General features: G+C 43.6%; 1 protein-coding gene across 5 annotated transcripts in view; it reads left to right on the forward strand.

Moving 5' to 3' along the window:
• The window catches only part of PDE8B (phosphodiesterase 8B), a 227,044-nt gene that overhangs the window by 107,745 nt on the left and 107,295 nt on the right, over positions 1-12,004 (forward strand). For all 5 annotated transcript variants that reach the window (XM_047778158.1, XM_047778154.1, XM_047778155.1 and 2 more), the window contains exon 3: positions 9,477-9,667. In XM_047778158.1, coding sequence (XP_047634114.1) covers positions 9,477-9,667 — 191 coding nt within the window. The remainder of the gene's footprint in view (positions 1-9,476; positions 9,668-12,004) is intronic.

Genomic DNA, 12,004 nt, shown 5'->3' on the forward strand with positions numbered 1-12,004 from the left:
GGTACAGCTCTAAAAAGACCAAATGAAATAAAGTCCCTCTTGGAGTGAGAGAATAATTAAGTGACTCTCTTTTTTAAGATAAGAAGCTCGACTTAGAATTGAGGATGCCTTTACCCCTGAGTCTCATTTAAGTGTAGTTGGATGCACTGATCCAGGCAGAAGGAGTCTGTGGGGGACCCCTGTGCTTGAGGCTCCACAGCAGGCGTTGCAAGGGTGCGGGGCTGCCCATGACCTCTGACCAGCCAGGGAGTCGGGCTGGTTGGTTTTCTTGTCTGTTACCTTCTGACTTGAAAGGCAGTGATACCTAGTCACACGTTCTTGTGCTTCTGATACTATCATTGCCGCTCTCTTAGAAAAATCAAACCATGGCTTATAACCTTAGTTTTTAATTTTTTTTTTTTCTTGGAGAAAAGTGCCTATTCTTGAACAGCTGTGCCAAGAATGTGAGCTACATCAGCCAGAGCCCTGAGGACTTGGGAGGAACTTGCTTGATAAGAGTATCGTAGAATGTGGTCATTTTGGGGCATGCGTGTCTGAGGTCACGGGAGAAGCATGCTCCTGCGTGGGGACCAGCCTGCGTAATGCTGGCATGGGCTGGCAGGAGCATGCTTAGGAGCAGGTGGGCAGCAGTGCCTTGTGCTATAATAGAGGACAGTGCTCCCAGGACAGCCTGCGACTCACAGCCAGTTGAATTTTCCAGCCTTGGAAGAAAGAAAAAAAAAAATAAATAAAGGGTAGGGAAAATAGTATGAAGCAATAGATTTTTATCAACATGATACCATCTGAAAATCAAGCAGCCTTTTCTTTGTCAAGGCCTGAAGCACGTTTACTTCCTCATGTGTGGAACTGGCATGTTTCTGCCTGGAGTGTTGTTGGCCCGCCCCTCGCACAGAGCTTTCCAACAGGACTTAGAAACAGATGCTCATAGCTATGGCCTAACTTTTCTCCTAGCAAGACTTTGCTTTAAAACTTACACAGAACCACAGAATTATTAGGAATTTGGGTCCAGAATTTTAGGCCAACCTTGGTTCAAATCTTGTTAGTTGTGTGACTGTGGGCGTCTCTTAACTCTTCCCTGCCTCGGTCTTCGTGTCTGTAACTGGGGATGATGTCCACCTCCAAAAAGTTTGGAAAGTTTGTGACATGTGCTAGTGTACTTCAAGTCCTTTCAGTCTCATGGTTGGCTCTTAAATTCTCATTTAACAGAAGTTGCCTGACAAAGGCCTCATTTTGCATAGTTGCAGTTTGCACAAAGCTCAAGTCGAGTTAACATCAGAACCCCAACCAGATGGCTTAGCATCTCTTTCCTAGGGACGCTGAAGGAAAGCTCCCAAACCATTATTTTTCCCCAGCTGAGTCTATCCCACCTATGATCAGATTGGCCAGTTACTTAGGTGTTATGTGGATACACTTAAATATGTGGTCTACTCTCAAAGCTCCTTGTGACCTGGCTTTGTCTTAAAACCAAAACAAGTATTCTGAAAGTTAGATGTTTAATGGGAAATACTGATAATCCATTTGGAGACATGTAGACAGCCTTTCTAGAAAGAATACTACTAATAATGAACATCTGTATTGTGTTCTTCAACTTAAGGATAAGGCAGATTTCTTCTTTGCATAATTTGCCTTCACCAGAGCATAGAGTTTCAGTCTTACTTAAATATCAAAGACACTTTATTGCTCTCCTCAGAAAGATGGTTTTTTAGTACTTTCTTGTTAAAACTTGTCAAAGGAATGGTTACAGTATTTCTAGCAAAGCAAGAGGACATCAGGGAAGGTCACTATGGACGAGGTGGGAATTGTGGGTTCAGCTGCTGCTGCTTTGCTCAGTGAAGGCTCCGGCCTCATCTATTGCATGGGGATTAATGGATCACTGCCAGAGCCCCTTCCTGCTCTGAGAACTCCTGAGAGTCATGATCCCTGTTCCTGTCATTGTCCCTGGAACTGCCCCCCTCACCCCTCTGCCCCTAGTCACCTGCAGTCTGGATACTACCCTCATGTAGCCTCTCACACTGGTCCCTTGTACTTTAATCTCTGGGCCCTGCCTTGGGTCCGCTCTCAACGTAGCATTCTGGCTTGGGTTGAAAGAGGAATTACACTTTGTAGTTCTAAGAAGGCACAGGTTGGTGGGGGGGGGGGGGGTCCTCAGGACAGTCAGAAGCCTTCATAGCTATATTCGAAAAGCTGTGCAGGTAGCCCTCCCTTTGCACAGTATCGATGGATACACATTTTTGAGTTAACACCAGACCCAAAGATTGCAGTCGCGTTGGTGTTTTAACTGAATAATTACATAAAGTACCAACCTTGCTTCTAGTTCTGCAGTCCGCAAGTCTTTACATAAGTAACAAATACGCAGCACAATCAGTGACCAATCATGTCAAATTTTTTTTTTTTTTTTCAAACTCTCTGCCTGTTCAAGCACAGACAGGAACCTATGCAGTTTGTGTTGCCGCCTTAACTCTCTATGATAACACCCACGGCATTCTACAGGGTCAGTTACTGAAAGAGGGCATTAGCCAACAAAGATGAAAGCATAGCAAAGAAAGGGAAAGCGATGATGCTGGAAGTCAGTGGAGTTGGAGGAGAGAGCTGACTGTAAGAATATTGACACTACTGCCTGCGAGAGAGTCTAGGTAGGTAGCCAGGGAAAGTCAGCCAAGCAAGTTTTTTGACATAAATGAAGAAAGCGGTTTTGACAAGAAGGATGAAGTGTCGCAGAAGAAGGGATGCCAGCAAAACAATTGCACACCAATTAAAGGAACTCTGGGGCTATTTCATGACCTTGAAATACAGAGGGTAAAATGTTGGAAGCTGATCCAGACTTAGGAGCTTATAATTCACCAAGGCATAGAAGTGAGGCACATTCTGTATCATAATTTATACAACTAGAAGACAAGCCCTGTTTAAAATACTCCTAAGCCTAAAATTTTTTAAATTCTTCATTTTTAATGTTTTACACTACAGTGTACTGATGAAATGTTTTACATTTTTTCCATTTCTATATACATTTATAACCAACCATAAGGAAGTTATTTATGTTTTGACAGAAATCGCTAAAGCGTCTAGAGTGATCATTTTTACCAGGGTTTATTAAGATGGCTTTGTATGGTTATTTACATGGTCTGGCACTACCATGCTAAGTGAAAACTGTCTATTTTTGTGTTCTGATCCTGGACAAAACCCAAGTTGGCCAAGAGCTGCTCCAGAAGATGTTTCCTCATTGTCCTAGTCTTCACCCCAGATCTGCTTTTTGTTTTTTGGGTTTTTTTTTTGCCTTTTTTTTAGGCCTGCACCCGCAGTATGTGAAGGTTCCCAAGCTAGGGGTCAAATCGGAGCTGTAGCCACCGGCCTACGCCACAGCCACAGCAAGGCAGGATCCGAGCCACATCTGCAACCTACACCACAGCTTACGGCAATGCTGGATCCTTAACCACTGAGCAAGGCCAGGGATCGAACCTGCATCCTCATGGATGCTAGTCTGATTTGTTAGCGCTGAGCTGGGGTGGCAACTCCACCCCAGATCTGCTCTTAATCTTCTTCTCTTTTGATGTATTTATAAGAGGACAGTGAGGTTGATGTAACAAAACTACTTCCTTTTGCCTGTTCTTCTGTGTCTGGATTCCTTCCCTGGATGCCATGTCCATGCTCGGTCTTTGGTCACCACTCGTTAGTGCATCTCTTGTACTTAGCTGCCTACCTGAATCTCTCCCCTGCTTTGAGTCCTCGGTGTAGAACCTGGTCTGTAGTTGACTCTATCAGCTTTTTACTCCCAGTTCTTAACATCTTGCTTGATAGATTTTCAAAAGTGCTCTTTGAGAGAGTGTTCCTCATGATATGAGAACAAGTACCAGTCAGTTGACTTTTACTCTTAGGCTCACTGACATGCCTTTTTTTCTTTGTCCTGCGCCCATGGCATGTGGAAGTTCCTGGGCCAGGGATCGAACTTGAGCCAAACCAGGGACCCGAGCCACTGCAGGGCCAACGCCCAGATCCTTAACCCACTGAGCCAGATGAGATGTGCTTCTATTACTGATTTTTTTTTTAAGTATTTTTCACAATCACTCTATGGCATTTGCTTCAGTGAATGGTCAATACACATTTACAAATTGCCATGTTTAACAAAGAAATTAAACATTAATATGTAGAATATTAAATCTGAAGAGAAGCTATTTCACATAAGGTTTGAGGGGGGCTTGTGTTCTTTGGTTTCAAGTAACAGCTGCCTTACACAAAATCATAGGTCTGTAATAAATATATTACTGCAATTTTTTTTTCCCCCAGAATCCGAGGTTGAGTTGAAAAATTCATGGCTTAAAAAGAATGGCAATGAGCCATCTCTGAGCATTTTGACAGAAGGAATTTCAGGTTCTTCCTTCAATATCTCTGCTATTAATGAACCGTGGGTCCTAGTTCCCAGCTTTGGTGTCTCTAGTTCAAATTTCAGATACCTGGAAACAACATTATTAACCCAGCAGTGGCTAGGAGGTAGGGACAGAGAGAGTACAACTTTGGTTCCTTGGGTGTTATGCTTTCCTAGAGAAGATTAGAATTTTTCAGAGATAGGCAGACATCAAAAAAATGAATATGGAGTTCCTATCGTGGCACAGTGGAGACGAATCGGACTAGGAACCATGAGGTTGCGGATTCAATCCCTGGCCTTGCTCAGTGGGTTAAAGATCCAGTTTGCCATGAGCTGTGGTGTAGGTAGCAGATGAGGCTCAGATCGGGCATTGCTATTGCTGTGGCAAAGGCTGGCATCTGTAGCTCTGATTGAATCCCTAGTCTGGGAACCTTCACATGCTGAGGGTGCGGCCCTAAAAAGCAAAAAAAAAAAAAAAAAGTATTACTAGATGGATAGAGGGATAAATAAATGCATAGACCTGTGAATATTACAGTACTTTATTCTAAAATATATGTATTTGTATGTATAGACATATATGTATGTGTGCGTGTATGTATGTATTTTCTTATTCCCACAGATTTTCACTTTGCTTAGGAGTGAATTATTGAAAAGCAGTCTTTCGGAATTAGTTTTTTTTAGGAATGCAAAGAATTGTAAACACCACCCAGAGACATTGTCTAGGGAGTACTCTTAGAAATGCTCTTGTTTTAAAATACAGGTTTTGATTATTATGGAGGTAGAGTGAGGCTGATAGATTAGGAGGGGCTGTCACTGAAAGTTTGTTACTCACAGTTCCTGAGAGGAGAGGGCAGGCCATGAGGGACACAGAGGGAGGCATTAAGGTTGGTCGGAGGTAGGGAGCAGGATGGGGACCATGTAAGCAGGACCCTTGTCTGTGGTTTCTGTGGGAAGGGCTGAGGCAGGGTAGACAGGTTTGGCCAGTTGGAGTCATTGCAGAGGAGTGTTGGGCAGAAGGATTGCCCTTAGTTAGGTGGTACCTGCCTCTGGAGTGATTTGGGTAAGTGGATAGAGGCCCAGAGGGGTAGTGAGTGATAGAGGTGGTGCAGGAAGAGGCTCTTGATTGGTTGGCACATGAAAAGTACATTCGTAGGCAATTGAATATCGTTTGCTACCTCTTTGTTGTTACTGTTTTTAAATGATTTTTATTTTTTCCATTATAGTTGGTTTCCAGTGTTCTGTCAATTTTCCACTACACAGCAAGGTGACCCAGTCCCACATGAATATATGTATATATATTCTTTTTCTCACATTGTCTTCCACCATGTTCTATCATAAGTAACTAGATATAATTCCCTGTGCTACACAGCAGGATCTCATTTGTTATTCACTCCAAATGAAATAGTTTGCATCTATTAACCCCAGACTCCCAGTCCATCCCACTCCTTCCCCCTCCTCCTTGGCAAACACAAGTCTTTTCTCCAAGCCCATAGTTTTCTTTTCTGTGGAAACATTCATTTCTGCCATATTAAGCTTCCAGATATAAGTGACATCTCATTTGTCTTTCTGACTTACTTCACTTAATTTGAGAGTCTCTAGTTCCATCCATGTTGCTGCAAATGGCATTATTTTGTTCTTTTTTATGGCTGAGTAGTATTCCATTGTGTATATATACCACATCTTTTTAATCCATTCATTTGTCGATGGACATTGAGGTTGTTTCCATGTCTTGGCTATTGTGATTAGTGCTGCAGTGAACATAGGGGTGCATGGTATCTTTTTCAAGGGAAGTTTAGTCCAGATATATGCCCAAGAGTAGGATTGCTGGGTCATAGGGTGGTTCTATATTTACTTTTCTGAGGTACCTCCATACTGTTTTCCATAGTGGCTGGCCCTCAGGGGGCAGTCCCTCCAAGATCAGCAAGGCTTCCGACCTCAAAGCATCAAAAATACAGAAATGAACAAGGCATGATTAATAAAACTCCCTTTGAATCGGTTTATAAGTTTCCATGCGAAATCCAGTGTAAGATGCCAAAGTGGCTCCAAGGCTTACCATGATGGAGACCTCTGCTGTGGCCTCCACTGCCTCTCCCACCTGCTTACCCTCCCCTTTGTCACACTGGCTTTGTTGCAGTCCCTGAACACCTCGGGCAGGCATCCCACTGTAGGGGCTGGTGGAGCTCTTCCCTCCTAGTGGGATGAGTTTTCTTCAGCTAACCATTTCCTTCAGGCATATATGTTACTTGCTTCTATGTCACTTTCCCGGTGAGGCTCACCCTAACCACCCTACTTAACACTGATCCCACGCCCCCTCTGGATCCCCCTTACCCTGACCTACTGTTTTTACTTAGCACTTAACACTTATAACAGTCCTTATCATTTGATTATTTATTATGCCCATTGCTTGTTTCTCAGGTACTCTAAGCAATTAAAAAAGGTGTCTGGCACATAGTAGGTACTCAGGAAATATCTGAGTAATGACATCATGTATCCCAAACTGGAACTCTCCAGTCTATTAAGGACATGTAAAACATATTAAATTAATATCCGTATTCAGTATGGGAATACAGTTAGGCTCTTATTGCATTAGTCAAATATTGAGGGGGAATGGTATAAAGGAAATATAAAATGTTAAGATTCCTGCTTAGCAATCCATAATTGATCCAGATGAGGCAAGAAGCTATGTCACCTTTTCTGACTTTGAGGCTCTGCCTATTGAGTTTCTTGCCCTGATAGCACAGCTACCTCACGTAAAGGGCTAATGACTCTTCGTACAAACCCAGTTTATTCTACCTGATTTTTTTCATAATAGCTCCATTGTTTTTTTTTCCTTAATGAATTTATTACATTTGAAGTTGTACAATGATCATCACAATCCAAATTTATAGGATTTCCATTCCACAACCCCAGCGCATCCCCCCACCCCCCGAACTGTCTCCTTTGGAAACCATCAGTTTTTCAAAGTCTGTGAGTCAGTATCTGTTCTGCAAAGAAGTTCATGCTGTCCTTTTTTCAGATTCCACATGTCAGTGAAAGCATTTGATGTTGGTGTCTCATTGTATGGCTAAGCCCCTCAGTTGGCTTACAAGAAACACTTCCTGTTTCTTGCTGGAAGTAGCTCTGTAGCCAAGGTTTTGGAGGTGAGCTGGTCTGAGGAGTGACACAGCCTTGCCCAGAGTGAGCCATTAGTAAATACGGCTGCCTCGTGTGTTATTGGCACATGGTTTCAAGCCACGTGCTAAGAAGAAAATGTTCAAATGATGCCAAAACATATTACTTCTCTTCTGGAAACATGGCACTTGAGAAAACGGGAAAGGATTCAAATAGTGTAGAGCAAATGATACATTCAGCTGTTGAATGATAAGGAATTATTAGAAAGGCATAGGTATGAAATGGTGTGGTTTTCTCTTTAAGGAAAGAGTCTTTACCTTGAACAGATGTGTATAGACAACGTGTATGGCATTTGCCACTAGCTAATAGAAGGGTTGGAAAGTGGGACGATAGAGTTAAAACCAGGTTGGCCAGGAGTTGGTTATTGCTGAAGCTGGGTGACAGGCACATGAGATTCATGATAGTATTGTTTCTGTTTTCCTGTCTATTGTCACTTTTAATGAAGCATTAAAATACAGTGGTAGGAGTTCCTGTTGTGGCGCATCGGAGTCAAATCTGACTAGGAACCACGAGGTTGCGGGTTTGATCCCTGGCCTCACTCAGTGGGTCAAGGATCTGGCGTTGCTGTGAGCTATGGTGTAGGTCGAAGACGTGGCTCAGATCTGATGTTGATGTTGCTGTGGCTGTAATGTAGGCCAGCAGCTGTAGCTTCGACTGGACCCCTAGCCTGGAAACCTCCATATGCCATGGGTGCAGCCCTAAAAAGCAATATATAAACGTGTATATATGTGTATATACATACACACAGACACACACACACACACCCAGACACACACACACACACACACACAGTGGTAATGACTGGACCGTTGGTCTTATTTCTGATTTTAAATGAAACACCTTTGGAATGTGATCATGAAGAATGGTGTTGGCTATGAGCTTAAAGGACCAGAAACTTCCCTTCTGTTCCTAATTGTTTAAACCAGAAGTGGCTGCTGAAGAATAATAAAGGCCTTATCAATATCTTGAGATTATTATATGTATTTCTTATTGGACCTATTGCCTGAGGTTGCCTTGTTCAGATTGACAGTAAAACCCTCTTGCATCTTGTAGAAACCTTCTATGGCATTATCCTTTCGCTCATCGAATGCTCACTGAGCAGGGAGTAAGTGCTACCCGGTGCTAGGCACAGAGTCACAGCAGGAATGAGAGAGGCAGGTCCTCTCTCTCTGGAGCTCAATTCCAGTGGGGAAGATAGACCATAAACAAATACATGAACAATTTCAGGCAGCTGCATGTCCATCTCTGGCTCTCTGGCCCCCAGCCATCTGGGCGCCACAGCCCAGGGAATGGTGAGGGCAACAGGGTGTGCAGGACAGCTACCTTCTTCCTTTTCAGGGAAGCAGAAAGAGGCACATTTATTTCCTCACTTTAGCTGTAGGAGCATCACATGTCACAATTGTTCTTTTTGGATCTGGTAAATGTCAGGTGCTAGACTTTTTCTTTGAGATCCTTCTGAGTTCCCGATCTTTCTGTGTCTGGGTAGGGATTTAAGGTATAAGCTCAGAGAGGTAGCATCCAGGCACCTTGATGTGCAACGCCAGCAGCACTGGAACCAAACCCCTGTGTATGTGAACCGTAGTCTCACCTGTGTTGATTAGCCTTTTGGAGTCTCCTTGTTCAGTCTATTTAAAAACAAAGCCAATAGGAAGTTACAAATGGATCAGAACCACCAGCAGAGTGATGGAGCACCCATTCTGTGGTCACTCAAGCCTCACAGCTAGCTTACGTGGTGTTGTTCCTATCACATCTGATGGTGGATGGACTGTAGGCCAAAGGGAGGGACTCCCTTGTTCAAGACACCCCAGAATCAGTGGACCAGTTGGGATTTGAACCTAGGGAGCTTCTCTCAGGAGGCTGCCTTCTAAACCAGTATGTTGTAGGGTTGTTTTGAATAGTCTCTAAGGATGATTGCTCTCAGGATCCGCTTTTCTCTGTGTTCCAGGTTTTACTTATCTTTGCCAAGGAAGATCGTCAGAGTGATGGCTTCTGGTGGGCCTGCGACAGAGCCGGGTATAGATGCAACATTGCTCGGACTCCGGAGTCAGCCCTGGAATGCTTCCTCGATAAGCATCATGAAATCATTGTCATCGATCACAGACAAACTCGAAACTTTGATGCGGAGGCGGTGTGCAGGTACCTTAGTTATGTTAACATGTTAGTTCATGTCCATCTAAGAGTTTAAAATGAAATTCACTTAGAATTGTCTTTAGTTCCATCCTAAGTGTTTCTAAAGTGTGTGTTGTTGATTCTAAGCAGAGCATACAGATTTCTGTGATGAGAGCTCTAACTCCTCCTCTGGCCTTTTCTGTTTTGCTACATTTGGGTTCCAGTGAACTTAGAGTTGTGAGCTGGGCTCCACTGAAAATTTAAAGCTGTTTTTTCCCCCTTGAGTATTGTTCATGTTTCAAAAAAAAAAAAAATTAATTTGCACAGCTCTTACTATGCAGATATGGTTTGGATTTAAACCAGATATTTTAATCTTAATTATTCTCTCCCCAAATGAACAGCAGAAATGTGTGAAATAGACCATTTTTTCCCTGCCTGACACAGATGGGTGGATTCTACAGCAGTCATTGGGGGGGAAGGCAGCCACTTCGCAGCAACAGCAGAAAATCTTCAAGGGATCCAAACCCCCTGCTTGTTTACAGAAATGCTCGTGCTCTGGGGAGGAAATGCTTGCTTGTTCATAAATAAATGCAGTCATCAGAGTTAGCTCTGGGTGAACTGATCCATTTAGCACAAGTGGAATGCTTTGAAGCTAGATGGGAAGAGGTCACTAATTAAATGCTGGATCAGGACAGACTCCACTTACATATGGAGCTGGAATTGCCTTGAATATTAGGAAGTGAAATGAAGGGTAGGGAAATAGCTTCTTAAAACCTTTGGTACCCTGACAAGAAATTAGCACATTAAGAGAGGTTTTTCACTACAGGCGTCACCTTGCTATCCTTGGACCATTTTCAGCTTCCCAAAGCAGAAATTTTCTTAAGGAATCTATTTTAAGATGTCTTGGTGGTCTCAAATAATCCTATCCTAGATCTTATCGTGTGTGTGTGTGTGTGTGTGTGTGTGTGTGTGACTAGAATTGGGTCTCTTATGACTAAGTATGTCAACTTTTTCTTGGCCTCCACTTATTCTTCTTACGTGATTTTGTGGTAGAAAAACCACACTCCTTTGTGCATATATAGAATGATTTAAGACCGGCTTCAGGTGTAAAAGAAAAAATTAATCGCAAGAATTCTTTTAATTCAGACAAAGACCCAGTTTATATTCAAGGAACATTATAAAGCTTATCTGCTAAAGAAATGTAGTTTTGCTCCCTGATGGGTGAACTTTCGTCTCAGCTGCACAGAAAAATGAGGCATCAGTCCAGTTCCAAAGCCAGTTACATATCTACTGGTGCATTTAGTGACTGTCACCAGTCACGCTGAGGATGGTGAGATTCTAGACTGCTGGGTTGCCAGCACACGTTCCCTTAGATGCGTGGGGCCACGTTCTCAGCTGATGTACATTCTTCGTTGTCATCTACAGCCTGGGATCCCTGGCTTTTGAGCTAGACTGGACCTTAGCTAGCATGCTTCCTTGGACCTGTGCTCTACCTGTTCCCAGGTACCCCCTTAGTCCCCTCAACCAGGAGCGGTCCCAGTTCCTCTGGCCACACCAGTTGCTCTGGAGGAATGGGAGAGAAGAGGTCAGCAGCAGAAAGGGATGCAAAAGAAACTGAGCGAGCTGAGCGGAGCTGAGCTCCAGGCCAGTAAGTTCCTCTTGCTTGAGCCCCATCCTTAGAATCCAGCCCAGCAGGGTACCCAGGATGCCTCCTTGGGGCAGAAGAGGCCAGAGGAAGGTGGGAAGGGCTTAGTGTTTCCCTAGCATTGAGCGGCACATCTCTGTAACACTGTACTTTTTTTTTTTTTTTCATTAGGTGCCTCTGGTATCTTTGCTGAGAATTCAGCAGGCTCCTAAGTAGGAAATAAGTGGAGCTTCACATTGCCAGGACATAGTATGGGGTGGGGCAACTGCAGGATGTAGTCTCTGCTGGCCCTACCACCCCCTAGAGAATTCAGGCCTTCTTTCCCAAGGATCTCATTCCAATACCACTTACCCTCAAGGGGAACCGTCACATCCTGGTCATTTTCAAGAGCCTTCTACTCACATAGAGTAAGGTCTCAAGGAACGGGACATGGGGAAGTTACCTTTTTTGGAGAAAGGTGAGGAAATTTAGGAATCAAAAAGGACGTAGCAATATGAGCCGCCTGTCCTGGGCAAGCAGTAGTGCAGACACATTACCATGGAAAGGAGCACGAATGCCAGTAGCTGGGAAGAAAAACAAACACAGGTTGTTTTACAAATGACTCAGGAGCAACCCTGAGTCTTCTGTGCTTGGAGATGATCGTTCTTTTTTGCAGGACCTGGAAATAAGGAGAAGCCAGGCCCAGGAGATGGATGGAAACAAGCTTGCTGATTTGTTAA

The sequence above is a fragment of the Phacochoerus africanus genome, chromosome 4 (assembly GCF_016906955.1).
Source record: "Phacochoerus africanus isolate WHEZ1 chromosome 4, ROS_Pafr_v1, whole genome shotgun sequence".
NCBI classification, from domain to species: domain Eukaryota; kingdom Metazoa; phylum Chordata; class Mammalia; order Artiodactyla; family Suidae; genus Phacochoerus; species Phacochoerus africanus.